The sequence below is a fragment of the Sporothrix schenckii genome, assembly GCF_000961545.1.
Source record: "Sporothrix schenckii 1099-18 chromosome Unknown Cont49, whole genome shotgun sequence".
NCBI lineage: Eukaryota > Fungi > Ascomycota > Sordariomycetes > Ophiostomatales > Ophiostomataceae > Sporothrix > Sporothrix schenckii.
The window spans coordinates 1044726-1061889 of record NW_015971150.1 but is presented as its reverse complement, the minus strand read 5'-3'; the positions used below and the strand labels follow the sequence as shown (position 1 = coordinate 1061889).

At 55.1% G+C, this 17164-nt stretch overlaps 5 protein-coding genes across 5 annotated transcripts; 2 read left to right on the top strand and 3 right to left on the bottom strand.

Moving 5' to 3' along the window:
* Nucleotides 1-5571: 5571 nt before the first annotated feature.
* SPSK_05152 (uncharacterized protein) lies at nucleotides 5572-7311 on the top strand (the record flags this gene model as incomplete). The annotated part of the gene is made up of 2 exons (XM_016731902.1): nucleotides 5572-7004; nucleotides 7065-7311. The coding sequence occupies 2 exons, from the start codon at nucleotides 5572-5574 to the stop codon at nucleotides 7309-7311; spliced, it is 1680 nt and encodes a 559-aa protein (XP_016582849.1).
* A 923-nt stretch (nucleotides 7312-8234) lies between these two features.
* Nucleotides 8235-8661, bottom strand: SPSK_10658 (uncharacterized protein; the record flags this gene model as incomplete). The annotated part of the gene is made up of 2 exons (XM_016736981.1): nucleotides 8235-8576; nucleotides 8623-8661. The coding sequence occupies 2 exons, from the start codon at nucleotides 8659-8661 to the stop codon at nucleotides 8235-8237; spliced, it is 381 nt and encodes a 126-aa protein (XP_016582848.1).
* A 7-nt stretch (nucleotides 8662-8668) lies between these two features.
* Nucleotides 8669-12622, bottom strand: SPSK_04832 (SH3 domain protein; the record flags this gene model as incomplete). The annotated part of the gene is made up of 1 exon (XM_016731595.1): nucleotides 8669-12622. One exon carries the CDS (start codon nucleotides 12620-12622, stop codon nucleotides 8669-8671), a length of 3954 nt encoding a protein of 1317 aa, XP_016582847.1.
* Nucleotides 12623-14347: 1725 nt separating this feature from the next.
* SPSK_05423 (uncharacterized protein) lies at nucleotides 14348-15361 on the top strand (the record flags this gene model as incomplete). Its single annotated transcript, XM_016732170.1, has 1 exon — nucleotides 14348-15361. The coding sequence occupies one exon, from the start codon at nucleotides 14348-14350 to the stop codon at nucleotides 15359-15361; it is 1014 nt and encodes a 337-aa protein (XP_016582846.1).
* An 819-nt stretch (nucleotides 15362-16180) lies between these two features.
* SPSK_05625 (small subunit ribosomal protein S17e) lies at nucleotides 16181-16689 on the bottom strand (the record flags this gene model as incomplete). Its single annotated transcript, XM_016732367.1, has 2 exons — nucleotides 16181-16279; nucleotides 16342-16689. The coding sequence occupies 2 exons, from the start codon at nucleotides 16687-16689 to the stop codon at nucleotides 16181-16183; spliced, it is 447 nt and encodes a 148-aa protein (XP_016582845.1).
* Between the last annotated feature and the right edge of the window lie 475 nt (nucleotides 16690-17164).

Sequence of the window (17164 nt, the reverse complement as noted above, 5' to 3'; positions counted from 1 at the left end):
GCAGCATCCTTCACAGTCCTCCATGCGCCCCCATATATTTACCCACATTCTCGTGGGTGGGATGTGGGAGAAGACACGGATGCGTGGACATAGAATCAAACTTTCCGTCTCTGGGGATTTCTTGACCATCAAGGTCACCCTCTATTATGAGATTTTAGTCTGCGTCCCCCACGTAATGAATGCAACAACGCCGTTGCCGATGGAAATAAAAAGACTGCCTGGACAAAAGGACTTGAACAGATGTATCAGCCACGATCTTCCTGCAAGGAAGGGCAGGGTTCATGGTGTGAGTGGGAGAGCTAGGCAATTGGGTATCGAGTCTGAGTCAATGCCTATGATCGTCAGACCAGCTGCGCTCTCCACCTCCATTCACAAATTCATTGGTGAGTTGTTGCTTCTTGGAGCAGCCCCATTGTCGTAAGGCAACCCTCCCCTTGCCTGCTTCCCCTTCATCCCCTCATCTTGTTCCATCACTTCCCATCGCCAAGCCGCGGTTTGGTGGCAGAAAGTGAGGCGAGGGGGTGGGTTGCGTTTTGTAATACAGCGTGGTAAACACCGTGGACAATCAAATGCAGAAAGGTGCGTCTTGACAACGAGACTGGTCGGTCGATCATGTATCCTACAAGACAAAGTGAAAGTAGTAGGTTGAATGTGCATGCTACCCCGAAATGTATTGGCACGTCCGTGTTGATATGGCAGCACAAACAAGGGCAGTACCTCAACGTTACTGTCCACCAGGGCACTACCCAACCCCAACAAAAAGTGGAAGCGTAACTATATCCTAGCTGGTACTTACTAGCATAGGACAGCCCGGCGGACTTGTACGCATCGCGCTGTTGATGTCAGCGAGGAGCTGGATAAAAGTGACCTCGTCCATGTGTGTAGGGGCATCGAGGAAACTACTAGGAAACATGGGTGACGGATGGTGAGGCCATCTTGGCTTATCGGGTAGCAGCACATGGCCGGTCGTCTTGAGTCCTTTTCATGTTGCTTTTTGAATTCCAGGAAACAGAAACGATGCACCTGTAAAGACGCCCAAGCACCACTTTGTTGGGCCCCTGAACTGGCTAGGCAGTGCTGTGGTCCAAGTACTGCAGACGGTCTGTCATTTCCGGGTATGGACGTGATATCCGGTGTAGGACTGCTAGGCTACTCTGAAGTCATCTGTGGCTCGTCGACGCCTCTTGATGCCGATGGTTGGGCCGATCGATTGTATCTGTGGACCGTGCCTGTGGCCATATGCGTAGTTCCACGCGGGAATTCAAACTCTTGAACAAGGAGTCAACCTTTGTCCGTCAAGCTGGTAACTTTGGGTTCACGGTTGATATCGATGTTGCCGTCTTGTCGAACATTGGGCTCAATGGCGCCGTGCACAGTCCCTGTATTATCCGGGGAAGCGCCACCGCTGTCTTCATTGGGCCTCCTTGTGCATCATTGTAAAAGTGCGACGTGCTCCGTAAACGGACACAACGGCTTGCATCCAGGAACAACATGCAACAAGGCCCAACGCATAAATAAAATAATCGACAGCCCCAGAAATAGCTGCTCAGGGCGCACGTGCTGGAAGTGCCGTGTTGTCCAGGCTCACAAGCCGTCAAGCAACGAGGGATTGTTAACCCAACGGAAAACCACCTTGGCCAATGAGCGCATGCCAGCAGAGCAAAGCTCCATTGTCAACTTTGTAAGGTCATGCCATTCATCTAAAATTGAGTGCTAGGCGTGAGTGGCTTCTGGGGCAGGCAGGGGGCAGTACTCACAGCGGAAGTTTTTGTTTTACTTTTTTGTTGGTTCAGCTGTTTGCTTTCGAAGTCGGCAATAGAGGCACAATCATTGCCCAACGACCGTGTTTGATAGTGACAAACAGATATTTACCAACAATATACGATAATGTAGAATGCAGGAACAAAAAAAAGCGCAATTCCCAATTGTTCCTGAGGCAGATTCATGCTCACTGGTTTTCACCCCACACGCCCATCCTCGCTGAAGCTGATTTCCTGTTTCTCAGAAATGAAGCTTGATACGCAAAGACGTCACGACAAACACTTGCTTCGTCTGGCTCATTGCGTAACACCCCCAGATTGGATCATTTTTGTAACCGTCACGCTCGCAGTGCTGTTCTGCGTCATCTGGGTTCAGTATCGAGCCAAAATGGCCTTTAAACAGAGCCTGGTGAGTGGGCTGGCCGTGAGAGAATACTTGCACCACAAAACGGTACAGGAACCAACGGAGCACTCGCATTAATTGCCGTTGCTTTTGTAAACTTCCTTATCCTTACCGCAAGCACGACCTTATTGCTGAGTGTGTACAAGCAGCTCGTGATGGTGGCCTCTGCATCCACTTGGCTCAGCACCATTGGATGTCAAGATGAGGGGAAAGAAGTGCTGGTAGCGAACAAAATCAGTGGACGAAACAAACGATGGAAGCAATCATGCAGCAGTACACATCTCAGCCAATGGCTTTTCGTTTCGCGCCAGGGAAAGCCTCAGGCATTTGTGTGGCTGTGAGCAATTGCACGGCCATTTGGGCATCCATTTGCGGAGAGTGACTTGTCCTGCGCTTGTAGCTGCCACACTGTGTTGCGAAAAAGCTTGTCCGTTCATGCAAGGACGACAAGATGTGACATTGAGAAGAAAATGACGAAAGAAAAGGGATGTGCAAAAAGGGTGTGTGTGCGGTTTATTTGTCGCGAGGACGAGAAATGAAAACACAAACAACGTCATTGAGAGAACAAGTGAAAGGATGGTCATAAAAACTCTACTATGAACGTTGTGGAAAGTGAGCCTTTCGGGTATTTCTTAGAGACAGCGAATGTTCAACAAACTGGGCAAGTCGGGAGAAGTCAAGAATGGCACATGTCAGACGAGCAGGCGCATGTCCTGGAAGGCGACCGGACACACCCACTGATCTAGGCTCGAAAATAGAAGACATGGCAGACCGCGAGTCCATGTGAGCTACCAGCCCTGACGGAATGAGCGAGAGCTAATGTGGTGTGGACAGACCGCTGAGTTACTGTCTCAGGGTCGCTGTTTGTGTATGTAATACGCAGTAAAGAGTAGTACGGACGAAGGAAATGCGGTTTGGTCAGCATACTCTCGCGAGGATGTCTGCAGGACCTTTGGATTGGACAAGAAGGAAAGGAGGGCGGGAAAAAACTTGCAAAAGACCTGGATTTCCGTTGGCAGCACCAAATTCCTGCATCCAGCCGTTGAGGCTTCACAGTGGCACGGCCGGCGCGTGCTGACAAAAGTGTTGCATCCACAGTGCTTATGGCTCAACTCAAGCATTCCTTTCTCACGCAAGGTGACATATCTGACATCGTTTTCGGGTGCAGATGGGCTAGCCCGGGGCTTGCGCTGGCGCCGAGGCCGTTGAAACCTTAACATCAGCTCTCTAGCGCCTTTACATTCGCCTCTCGTCGGCCCCTAGTCGTTGCTCGTTGGGGGTCCTCGACTTTGCTATTCTGCTGGTAAGATAATTTCGGGTGATGTGTCAAGCCGCGACCAGCGAGCATGTTTAGGCAGTCACGGCTGCCAGCGAAGCAACTCCGGGCACTAAAGACAGTTGCTTGCGTGTCTTCGAAGGCGAGAAACGGGCACGGTTGTATCGGTTAATTGCCTCTGTGGCTGGGACGATGGAATATAAGATGGAAAAGAAGCAAACGGGGCAGAGTAGCCAAAACATGGGAGCGAAAACATCGCGGGCAACTTTACCTAAAATCCCGCCCGTGGAAGGTGGGCGTGTCTACCCCATGCTGCCTTCTTAGCTGGCCCAACTTCCTGAAATGGAAGTGGCGATATTCGCGACAGCGAGGAAAGGCACGACTGGTTTGGAAACGCGCAACGTAGGCACCGCGTCGGCGATAATGGGAAAGAGCAGCCCTTGTATGTCCTCCTTGAGGAAACTTTGAAGGGTAGTGGCGAAATTTTTCACAGTCATGCTTGGAAAGGAAGTTGCGATCACTTCAGAAAGAGGCGCTTTTCGGCCATCGCGACCTCCTGTTGGTTTCCTGTTCAGGAAACCACGCCGTTCGCCCCTTCCGGACGCAGCCGCCCGCTAAGTGATGACTGTCGGCCGTAGTAGCGCTGTCGAAGCAACGGGGCATTCCCTTTCCGCCTGGGTGCCTCTACTAGTGGCTTGGGACAGGCGACAGCGAAGCAACAAGCATTCGATGGTGGAGCCAGTCGCAACTTATCACCATCTGTGCTGGTTTGGTCTTCCGTTTTTTCGCATGTCTCATGTGTTTTTTTTTGTTTTTTTTTTTTACCTAAAGGGGGTCGACGGCTGGTTAAGCCACCCTAGCCGACCGCTCCTGCCGCGCGCTGTACCTTTGCGCTGATGGCTCTATTTTGTTCTGGCTCTTTCCCTTTCGTCTTCTGCGTCGGTCGCACATCTGCCTTCTGTTCCGATTCCATTCCCACGCCATCTTTGGTTCGTTGTGATTTGCCCTTCCACTCCACACCCCCTACTTCTGGCTTTTACGCCCACCGCGGGCTTCCACGATGTACCGTTGCCTCGGATTGCTGGCTGGTTTTGACCATTCACTCCTTCCTGATCTGCCTTTTCTCTTCTGCCTGCACCTGCCTGGCACTGAATGCAGGAACTGCAGAGGTCGTATGCTCCTGCCTCTGTTTCTCGCACTTTCTGTTTCTTCCCCCCATCCCGCGCGGACGGATTGGCAAGAGCGATGCACTGCTGTTCCACGCGCGCTCCCATGCACCGTGTGACCAAAACATCGATAGTTTTATCTGTATACCTTCTCGTCGTGTTCTTTAATATATGCGCCCGTATCCGTGCTTCCCACAATTTCGTCGTCCTCGCTGTCCTCATGTCCTCGACTCCTCAAAACGAAACCTCACTCCTCCTACAAGCCCTCTTGCACAAGTGAACCGTCGGCCTTGGACGACGAAAGTGGTTTCTCGCAGCATCTGTGTCACTGCTATATATCGTGTACTTTTCTCACACTCTGCTGGCGACGACTTCCCAGACCTTGTTCGCAATTTCACGGCTCTCCCGCAACCAGCAAGATCTCCTCTGTCCTGCTTGTCGAACCCCAGCTTGTTGTTCACCCCGTCTCGTCTTCTGTCCACCACTGGCTTCCACAAATAGCTTGACCAGTTTCTGAGACCCTCGTCCCAGCCCAATATTGCATCCGTTGACACCCATTTGGATAAAACACTGCCTCTGCTGCACTGTTCGTGCATTTTCAGCCAACGGAACGCCTCACTTTTTGTTTTGTACCATTTCTAGGTCGTCTACTTGTACACTTCCGTGTTCCACACAGCCCACCCGCCAATTCCTCCCGTCCCCTTCGCCGTCCCTGATTTCCATCTCTTGTGATTTGAGTCTTGTCTATATAGTCATTGCCTGCCTCCGCATGTCACCGTCATATCTCTCGCTGTTGTTTAAGTCAACTCTTAAATCAACAGATCGACATCCACCTTGAATAGCGCCTGCCTGCAAAATAACAACATCAACAACCTCGACGACGTGTCCAATCCACTTACGCCACTCTTAAGAGAAAGCACCACCGCCGAGTTCTCATCACATATCACATCTCACATACCATCCGTCATGCCGTCAATACGAAAGTACAACTCCGGTGACAGCACCGGCTCCATTCTCAGCAGCAACCACGAGTCCAACAAGGGCCGCCACAGCAGTGTGATCGATGCCGTCCCTTTTTCATCGCAAAGCACCGCTCCCACTTCCATGAGTGGCTCGCCTCGTCTGCCCGATAGTGAGCGCATGCCTTCGTCGCCGGTGCCGCTTTGCCATGATCCTCACGAGGACTTGTCGCCATCGACAATGTGCTATCCTCGCGCGTCGGTGGATACATACGTTTCGGGCGCCGATTCTGACGAGGAACTGGATCAGCAGCTTCCCGAGAGCGCTCTGGACCTGACTGACGACGACGACGTCTCCAAAGACCACGACTGGTACCACGGCCTGAACAGATCCGAAGACAGCATCCCGCCGCTTCCTGAGTATCGTCATGACATCGTTGACAGGAATGTGTGCCCCGCGACACCCCAAGAATTTGCGCAACTTTTCCCGAGCCTCGACCGCATGTCTGTTCGGCACGACGAGTTTACTGCTGACGGCAACATGAACCTGCGAGTCGATATTTCTGTTCCCATGGGCCGTCGACGCATTCTCACCTCGTACCAGTTGTTCCACCTACGCATGTACGACCTGGCGAAGCGTGACTTTTCGCTGCGCCGGTACAGTCGTGACTCGGGCCGTGAGGTGTGTAACTCAAAACTCACCTTCATTGACCCGTCTGAGAAGAAGCACAAAGTGGGCAGGACCAGCCGGAAGTCGAGCTACGATGACAACATGAAGCACTGGGGCCGAAGCAGCACCACAAGCAACACCAGTGGTGGCCATGCCAAGACTGGCAGCACCGACGTCCGGCCAGCCCTACAGCGTTCCATGACAACAGCCCTGCGCTCGCTGGGCGCAATGGCGACCATTCCAGCGTTTCGGCGCTCCAACACGTCGGGCACCGACTACCACCAACAGCGCCCGGCCACGTCCCATTCACCGTATGGAAGCAATCACGCCAGCGAATACACCACATCCTCGACACAGCCCTCACTGTCCAGCTCCACCCCATCTCTCTTTGGACGGGAAAAGTCCCGGTCTGTGCATTTCCCACCGCCGCCAAAACCAACAAACACCATCAAGCTCGAGTTCAGCAACTATGCCCGCGTCGACCTGGAACTGCGGGGTGGGCATAACAACGGTCATGACAACACCCGGTACGAGTTTACATGGTGGGGCCACAAATACACATGGAAAAGGGCCGTGGAGAAGCATCTCAACGTGGTGTCGTACCACTTACTACGTGACGACAACGGCGAGAACCCCATTGCCCACATCGTGCCTGAGATGCGGTCGCCGAACCAGATCGATGCTGACGAGGTGGCTGGCGGCTGGATTCCGCCCTGCCACATGTGGATCGCTGATCCTTCTGTCCTCCAAGTCATGACGGACGTCGCAGAGTAAGATCCCCCCACCCCCGTTTGTGCTGTAAACAACTCTTTCGATACTAACTTTATCAGCGTCATTGTGTCAACCGGTCTTATTTCCTTGACTGATGACTGCATCCGCACGCGTTGGCAGCCGCGCAAGGCCCACGGCCTTGCTGTTCCGTTGATATCCCGCACACTCGACATGGACAATGTCAACCCGCGTGCTTTGATGCAGCATGTATTCCATCGCCGCAACAGCCACGGCAGTGGCAGTAGCGGTAATCATGGTAGCCCATATATGTCGAGCCCCTTGCGCAATGCACAAGCGACCTATTGAGCTACACATGCAATTTCTAACAGGGGCGTCCTTCGTTTCTATTGGGCTTTTTTTACTTCTGTATTCTTTTTAATTCCTTTCTTTTCTTGTTCTTCTTCTTCCTCCTTTTGTTTGGTGCTTAGCGACACGGTTTGCCGCTTCGTTGTCGGTTCTCAACCTTTTCTGATGTTGGGCATATTTCTGTCGGCTCGTCTTCTCCTTGGTTTCACTCAAATTAGCATTGGAGTACGGGTATTGCAGACTTTTCACCCCTCAATGGCTTGCGTCGTATATTTTGTTATATTTGGAAGACCACGGGCAGCGTGACGATTGTCCAACGCGATATCTTTATTTGGAGTTCTCATTTGTATTTTTGCCTTTTTGGTCTTCATTCTTGTTTCCACTCTATTTTTGATTTTTTCAAGCCCAAAAAACCTCTGTTCACAATCATATTACAGTCGTTTTACATTATGAAGATTTCGAGATCCCCTCTTTTGTTCAATTATGCCATTATCTATCAATTTGAACTCCTCTTATCTGCAGCATCGTGGAGAGTATCTGATGAACCTCATATATGTTAATGACAATGTGGTGATTGCAGTTTTATTGCTTATTGCTTGGTGCTAATGTGTACAAGAGGAAAGTAGTGGTGCATGACGAGCGCAATGAAGGTGAAGACAGAAAATTATAGGTAACGTGATAAAATCAAGTACTAAAACTAACATGCATGAGAAGAAAAAAAGACTAAGACAAGAATGAGAGCAGCTGAAGGCAATGCGGTGAATAATAAAAGCAAAAGCCAATGACAGCAAGTAACAAATTTGAAAACAAAAAAACAAACACAAAAAGACACAGCCTGGCACAGTCACAAAAATCAAGCTGACCGGTACAATCGCCGGATGGTTCCCGTCTCCGACTGGCCAACCCTATCGAACGTCTCGTAGTCACCCATGGTACTGTTCTCGCTGATTTCTCGGATCCGGATTGCATTGTCGACTGAGTTGCTGCCTTGGCTGCGCAGCGCCGTCACTGGAAAGTACTAGTTGCCTTGCGCGGCACTGCGTCGAGAATGGTAGGCCAACAGGGCTGGATCGTGGGGCATGATTTGTGTCCATGACGAAGCCCATTGTCGTTCGTCTGGAACTAGCATTACAGGCGAACTCGGGAGCAGCGGCGGTGGCGGCGGCGGCGGCGGCGGTGGCGGCGGAGGTATGTAGGACGACGGAATCGTTGGCGTTGACGGCCAAGAACGGAGCGACCTCACGCTCGACCGGATGTTGGATGACCTGAAAGCTGTCCTGGCGCAGCCAGCCACTGTCATCGCCCACTCACTCCCTCCCCTCCGCCCTCTTCCTCCACGGAGTTGGCCATGGGTTTCCTAGTTCTGGCCCTCCCAACCGATCCAGCTGCGCGGCATGATCCGCCAGATCTTGACCTCGCCGGACCGCAAGTCATCCAGCTTGTAGCTCTCGAGCTTCACCTTTTTGCTCTCGCGGCCCTGCTCCCAGGCACGCACCTTCTTCTTGGTGCCGTCCCACTCACCCACAACGGCGACGTGATCAGGCTTGCCGACCTCCATGCTGTATTTGGCATGCATCGCGCCGTGTTTGCCTTGGAACTTGGCATTGCGCAGCGTGATGATATCACCAGCGCGGATCTCGTCGTTTTGCAATGTGCTGGCGTTGGCCAAGTTGGAGTAGACAAGAGCGCCGAAAGCGCGCGTGCCAACCGGTAGCAGGGCATCCCGGAAGGGCTTGATCAGCTCGAGGACGAGCGTCTGTGGCGTCCCGTCGCCCACAACGGTGTCCTTCTTGGCGAGGATGGAGTCGGCAATGTGGCGACCGAAGCGCTCGTACGACTGCTCCAGTTGATCCTGGCGCAAGCTGCGCGGCGGTGGCTCGTGGCGCTGCTCCAGGTGAACGTCGGACGAGTCGGACGGGTCAAAGCGAACGGTGATGACTGTCTGCGAGTAGTCCACGTACAGGACGTATAGGTCACGGGTGATCTCCACCTTGCCGCCCCGCTTGGCCGACTGCGACTCCTCCGATTCGAAGAAGATGTCCTTGCGACCTTGCAGCTGGGGTGGCAGGCTATTTGGCTGCAGCCACCATCCAGAGTGAGGTGCCAGATCCAGGTCGTTGGCGACAAAACCCGACTCCATCGAGGGGCGGGTCACGTCCAGAGAACGACGCACACCGGAGACACCACCCCGAGGCATGTCCATGGACTGCCGTGTGCCTCGACTGCTGTGTGCAGGGCCAGCACTCGGTGCTGGTGCATTTGGTGGGGGTGGCGGCGGCCCGGGTGGGTACTGTGCACCAGCACCGCCCCGAGATCCAGTGACGGTCGAGGCCGAAGCGCCAGATACAGAGAAGCTGAGGTCGGGTGTTGCGTACGAGTCATCCATAAACGATCCAGTAGCCCCAGAAGTAAGTCCTGGCAGAGCTACACCGGGCGAGGTTGGCTGCGCAGAGTAATTGTACGGGTCGTAGTCATCACCGTGGCGCGGCGTCTGGCTCGAAATAGGTGGTGGAGGAGGCGGAGGCGGAGGGCCCCGAGGCACGTCCACGGACCGTCTCTTGTCGCCAATTGATGGGCGAGGAGGCGGCTGGCTGGACGGGACGCCGGGCGGTCCGCTGGACGGTAGACTTGGGGGCAAGCTGGGTGGGGGCGGTGGTTGGCTCGGAATCGGAGGCGGCGCTCTGGACGCACCCGGAACTGGCGGTGGGAAGGATGGTGTTTTCTCCAAAGTGGGCGACTTCAGAGATGCACTGTCTTCGAGGCTAGAATCGCGGGCATGAGCCTTTAGAGAGTTTTTGTGCGAGACGGGGTTGGCAATGTCAGTGTCATAGTCGCCCTCGTACTCTGTAACCTCCTCCTCCTCCTCCTCATCATCTGATCCGAGCGGCTGCGATCTGCTAGGTGACAACGGCGACCGCATATCAGCGGTAGACTGCCGGCTCAGAGAAGTCGGGGGAGGCGGCGGCGGCGGCCGGGTTTGGACAGGCGGGGGCGGGGCTGGCGCAGTACCAGGGATCGGGGGCGGCAGGCGGCTGGCACGCTTATTCTGCGGGGAGGTTGGTGAGGAAGGCGAACCAGCAGCTTCCGCAGCACGTTGGCCGCTACTCGTGGGTCGGGGAGACGTGGGGACCGCCGGTGCCTTGGGCGCGGAGGCAGGAGGAGGTGGAGGCGGTGGCAGCTGCGCTGGCTCGCCTCTGGGTGTTTCCAGAGGGTCGCGCTGGGCTTCGGACAGCTCGTCGTCCGAAGCAGAGCCCTCACTCTGCGAACGAATGACGGCTGCCGCCGCAGGGGGAGGAGGTGGTGGCACAGGACGGCCGCCTGGGATGGGCGGTGCCGCACCTCGGGTCGGGATTGATGGGGAACGCGACTCCTTGGTGATGGGCTCAGGCGTTTCGTCCTCTTCGTTTCCTTCGTCCGCAGGCGCTTCCGCGGGCTTCTCTTCAGAGCGGCGGCCCATCATGCCAGGCAGCGCCAACATAGCGGGCACAGGTGGAGCACGGGTGCTCGGTGACGTTGTCTCTTCTGCGGGCGCAGCTGGTGCTGCCGCCTTCTTCTTCTTTGGTCCCTGGGGCGGTGGTGCGCCAAACATGCCCTGCATGCCTTGCATACCCATCATGCCCATACCCCCGCTCATCTTAGCCATCCGCGCCCGCAGCTCTTCACGACGGCGTGTCTCGGGATCTGTCTCATCGCCTTCATCCTCCTCGTCCTCCCCACCAGCCTCTTGTTCCTCATCCTCTTCATCCGCCGCCTTTGTGGCCGTAGACTCAAGGGCATGCTCCTCTCCCTCTTCCTCCCCGTCATCCTCGTCAGGCACTTTAGCGCGATTCTGTTCAACGGAGCGTCTCTCGCTTGGCACAATAATGGGGATTGTTCGAGATGGGCGTCTCGACTTCTCGTCGCTGTCGTCGCGTTCGGTGATCTCGTCGTCTTGGCCTTCAGTTGTGTCACCGGCACCAGACATATCGGCATCGTTGCCATCAGCCTCGGGCCTTTCAGGATCCTTAGACGTCTTGCGGCGGGGAGGATGGGGTACGCGGTGTGGGTGAGCAGTGGCAGGCTCTTCGATGGAGCGGCGGCCAATCGTGTCGCTTGTGGATTTTCGCTCAAGGGCAGGAAGAGAAGCCTCGTCGGCAGCACCGGCAGTAGCACCAGCACCAGCACCAGCAGCACCAGCACTGGCAGCTGCACCCGCGGAGTCGTAACTCTCGAGACGCTTCTTTGGGGGTCTCTTAGGCTTCTCCTTCTTGGCAGCGGCATCCGCGTGTCTCTGCGCCTGTTCTTGTTGCTCTTTCTGCAAACGGGCCATGCGCTCCTTCAAGCTCATCATGGGCTTGGGCTCGTCATCGTCGCCCTCACCGCCACCAGCAGAAGCACCTGCAGATGCTGCGCCTGGAACAAGACCAGCCTTCTCAGCGGACTCCAGGTTCTCGGCCTCGCGCTCCTTGATCTCCGGGTCTTCATCTCGGCGGTAGATTTTGGCGGTCGGGACATCTCGTGGTTGAGGGACAAAGGCATTGCGGCTCGGGGGAGGTGCGACAAACGGCTTCTTGATGAAGTTGCTGCTGCCTGAGCCGCTACCAAGGCCACTAGGCTTAAACGGAGTGATGGGCGGTGCAGCAGGTTTGTTAAATGCCGCAATACGGTCGCGGAAGGAGTTGCCCGAAGGCTTTTCAGAAACGGGGGACGGGGCAGGCTTCGAAGTAGCAGCAGGAGGTGGGCGGGCAGCTTCGGGGGACTTAGACGCGGCGACGGGAGACACGGGCGACGTCGGTTCGGTGGCCTTAGGTGGAGCAGGCACGGGCGACACCACAGTCTTATCAAGCTTCGGCGGCTCCGGTTCCTCCTCTTCCTCTTCCTCCCTTTCCTCTACTTGTTGTGGAACTTCCGCCGGCGACGGGAGGGCAGGCGCAGCCGCGGCAACGGCGCCTGGAGGCGAGACAAGGGGAGGCGATGCGGCAGCAGGTACAGACACAACACCTGGCGCCGGAGCGGCCAGGGGGGAGGCCGGTTCGTCTGTGGCCGTGGCCACGGCAGCGGCGGGGGAGGGGCCGGGCGAAAAGGCCGCAGGAATCTCCGAGTCCCGCTTGGTGCGAGTGCGCGTAGGCCGCGGTGGCGCGACAGGTTCGTACTTTTCGACAAAGTTCCGGGGGAAGAGGCCCCCGTTGTGATTGCCGGCGTCATCGGTGTACTCTCCAACCAGCCATTCGGCGTCTTCCTCCTCCGTCACAGTGATGATCTGTCCGACTGGAAAGGTAAGATCGTCATCGTGGGCGGAGGAGTATTCGTAGATTGCCTTGACTTTGTACATATTGGGCGGTGTGTTTCGGGGGCAGAGCGCGTCCCTGTGAAGACGCGCTCAGCAGACAATGAGTGAGAGGCGGTTCGATTGTGTTTGTATATCGGTTGGCAGAGTTGTCCGCCGGTTTGCAGGGTTGAGGCGTGGGTGAGCTGTGGCTCGACTTGAAGCTTCGACCCCTCCTTTTCCGGAAACCGCGGGGATGCCTGTGGGCGAGCCCTAATAGTTAGGGGGGGTACGTAACCGCGACAAAGCCGGTCGGGCGAGGAAAGAGCGCAAAAAGAGGCCGGAAGGTGCAATGGACGTCGATGACTCTGAGGACAAAAAACAAGAAGAAAATGCAAGACGAGAGGGAAAACGGATGACAGAACGGGTGCTGCTGTTGATGCCCAGCGGTCAGCGTTTCGTTCTTTTTGGGGGGCTATTTCTCGGATGGTATCTGGCGCTGTCTGGTGCTTTCTGCAGCGCTAATCGGGTAGGCAGCCGTTTGGAGAGATGAGGCGCAGGGCAGCGAAGGACGCGGAGAGCGCAGAAAATAACATGCATGGCCTTCCGATTTGCCAAATACGAACATGGACAATGCACAAACCACATTTGGCTGCATGCTCCAGGACCAAGGAAAAGGCAAAACGACAACGAGGCGGGGGGGAGGGGGGGGTTGTGCTGACCTTTTTTGCGCGCTGCCTTGACGACTCGACTGCGGATTCTCAAACACGAACGGTCACGGTGCGGGAGGTAGGCAGGGACACCAGCTTAGCCGCAATGCCGTGCTGTGCCGTTTCTGGACGATGCTTGCGTTTCTTGTGTGGTATGCTTAGATATGCTTCTGTGGTCAGCATTTGCCCGTCTGGTCGAAGTGCCTTCTTTTGTCCTTGTGCTGACACGGGGAAGAGAGACTTTACGGGAAACACTGAGGAGAGTGAGGGGAGTGAGAGACAATGGCAGCCCGCAAAACTCAAGAAATAGCTTTGTCTGAGACAAACTGCTGGAGAAATGTGAAGCTAGAGAAGGAGAGAATGCTTGAAGGGGGAACAGCGTGGCTGTGGCCGTGGCTGCGGTGGATCGACATACAGTAATGTTTCGGGGCGCGATGCAATTCTGCACGACGACTCGTTCTGCCGGCGTGATCGCACTTGAGACGTTGGTGTGAACGGTGAGGCGGGCCTTTGTCGTTACGATGGTGGTTGAGACAGGGGAGACGCCAATATATTATCAGGAGATTGTTGCTCTGTAAAGGCCAGCAGAGGCGGAGAAGGGGGGCTCCTTCCCTGGAGCTACGGTAAAACAAGAAAGTATGGGCGACTGGCTGACACGATGCGCTTCAGGGGATTAGGGGCACAAGGCGGGTGGGGCTGGACCTGGCAGTTGGCAGGCGAGCTGTCTGGACAGCCGTTGCTACATAAACCAGGATTGGCTGACATGTGGTGGGCGCCCGCCTGACACGGGTGACGGGATACCGTCATCGTTCAGTGGGTGGCGACTGCCCTGTCCTGCCTATAATACGGGGCGATCGCACCTGCCAGTGCTGGGCGTCGTCACTGGCTCCTACGTAATTACTGCACCCCACTTTTTTTTCTTCAAGCGGGGCCTGGCCAACTCTGCTGTTGCAAGCAAAACGTCGCAAGCTAACTAAGCGCAACCTTTTCTTTCGAGCGCCTCTCCAGCGACTTTGGTGACAAATAAGGATGACCTTCCACCTCAACAAATGCTCGCCATCACCACTCCGCGATCTCCATCATGGCAGCCCCAGACCGGCAACTGAAGAGCATTCTGAAAAAGCCGTCTGCACCTGCACCCGACGTCGATGACAATGTCGACGACGTGGAGGACGATGGCCGTGGCGCCGTGACGCGACCCGCCACACACAGCCGTCGTGTGCGGTCCGAGCAGGAGAACGCTGAGATTGCGAAGAAGCACGCGGACATCCTTCAGCAGCGCCGTGAGCTCGAGTCGGCCATCTTTCTATCCATCGAGACGCTCACCGAATTGCCACGCGTGAAGGGCGCGGGATTCTCAGCTGCCACACCGGCGGACGAAGATGTCGAAAAATTCACAAGCCTCGTGCGCATCTTCCAGCCGTCCGACTACGACGACCTCATCGAGGAGCGCAACACATATGGTCACTGCGGCTATGTGCTGTGCCCCAAGCCGCGGCAGACATTTGCAGGCAACGGGACCTGGAAACTGGTCAACACAGGGCGCAAGGATTTTGGCATTGTCGCCAAGAAAGAAATCGAAAAGTGGTGCTCGTCACAGTGCGCACGACGGGCATTGTACATCAAGGTGCAGCTCAACGAGACGGCAGCGTGGGAGCGAGCAGGCATCCCGGACATTCGCATCGAGTTAATGGACGAGGGTACGCCAAAGGGCAAGAAGGCTGCAGAAGTTGGGACCGCAGAGGCGGCAGTGGCCAACGAGGCCCAGCTGGCGCAAGACCTGGCCCGGCTCAAACTTGGAGAGGAGCGCCGGCTGGCACAAAATGCAAATGCACTGGCCATGGAGCGTGGCGATGCGGGACACGCCGGTGTTGCCGCTGCGCTGACTGACCTGGACGACAATAATAATGACCAGCCGCCACGGATCGTGCCTCCAATGCCGACGGCTCTCGTTGACGTCAACATTGTAGAGAAGAAGGTGATTACGGCGCCGACAGCGCCAACGCTGGAAACGGGAGACGCTCCCGACAGCACGGGCGGTGATACTTCGCACATGGTCGTCGAAGGTCACAAGATCAGATTCCGCGATGATTAGGCGGAACGGGGCATGCACACAACAGGAGAATGTGCCGACTGATTTATATACGGAGTTTGGGTTGAATCATACAAGGACCAAATAGATAGATACCCGCATTATACTGTCGAAAGACAGTCCAAAATCAAATGTTATCATACTCATATCTGCTTCTGACTTTAAAACGTGCGCGTTCTATTCGACCTTGATATTACGAGTGTCTCTGGTCAAAGATTGGCTGTAACGATTACGTTGTCTACAGGGACAACTACAATTATACAGCGACAAATAAACGAGTCACGACTATACGTGGTCAAACACAGTCTGGCAGCACAACGACAGCACAAGCATCTAGGAGAGGGAAATGAGAATTGGCGATCAAGCAAGACAAAAGCCTATCTGGAGCAAAGTGCCAGTATGACTTTCCGCGACACCTTGGGGGTTGTGCAACATGTTTCTTATTTTTTTTGTGTGTGTGTTTTGACGGCCAGGCGTCTGGCTTCGTCAAAGCGGTCCGTACTTTCCATCTGCGCTTCCAGTTCATAACAGATCCCGGTATTCCCGATACTTGCGTGCTTTTGGCGCTTGCTTCCCCTCCTGACTCTCACCGGCGGCGTCCCAAAGAAACGGTTTTGCTGCACACATGTCGACGAAAGAAAGAGGACAGGGAGCGCTGAGGGTCAAGTAGAGGAGGGGGCAGATGTCGGAGTCGGGCCATTTCATAAATATAAAAGAGACAGAAAAAAATCCGAGGACGCCAGATTTTTGAAATTTTTGGTATTGTAAATTTATATTTTGTCGTCGTGTGATCTTCGGCACCACCACGCTACCGCCCACCGCTTAGTCGCGGCGAGGGGGGCGATCACCGAAGCGGCGGCCACCGCGCTCGGCGGTCTGCACCTGGGTGACGGGGATGACGTTGACGGGGATGGCATCGAACTGTGGTTGTTAGACGGTGAACCAAAGCATACAGTCCTATTGAGATATGGGTGTGAACTTACGCCGAGGTGCTTCAGCAGGTCCTTGGTCTCGGTGTCGACGTCCAGCTGGCCGCTCTCGGAGTTCTGGGCAAAGTCGAGAGCCGAGACCTCGGGGACGTACTGGTCCTTGCGCTCGCGCTCCTCCTCCTGCAGCTTGAAGGAGATACCGCGGACAGGGCCACGCTGAATGCGCTTCATCAGATGCGTCGTGTAGCCGGCGATCTTGTTGCGCAGGCGCTTCGAGGCAATGATGGCAATCTCATCGCAGACGCGCTTGTTGGTCTCGAAGTCCAGAGTCAGCTTGGGGTAGTACCGCTCAATGATGACCTTGGCGGACTTCTTGACGGTCTTGGTGCGAACGCGACCCATGTTGGCGGTTTGTGTGTGGTGAGAAGAGGGGGAGGTGGTTGTCGGTGGCGGTGGTGGTTGAGAGAAAGAAGTCGAGGTTGAAGGTGGGAAGAGCCAAAACGAGCAGCCAAAAGCAGATGCAGACAGTTGGAACAATTTTTTGGGCGGGCTCCACGCAGTTTACTGAGCCCTTAGTGTCGAAAATTTCTGGTGGGGGAGGGAAAAAGGATGTTAGGGTACGGAAGTGGGTCTGCACGTGATTCTAAAAGTGGGTTAAAGCACGAGTCAATGTTGATGCCAAAATCTGCACCTGTCTCTGCACGTGACTATATTCGAGGTTGCGTTGTATGGAGCAGGAGCTTAATGCCGCGTCTTGTTTTCATTTGGATGGAACCTTACACACAGGGATTGGAATGAATTTTGAATTGAATAAAAACGCTCTACTTCTTCGTATCATTTGGTAGTAGTACATGAGAGACGTAGGTTTCCATCCTCT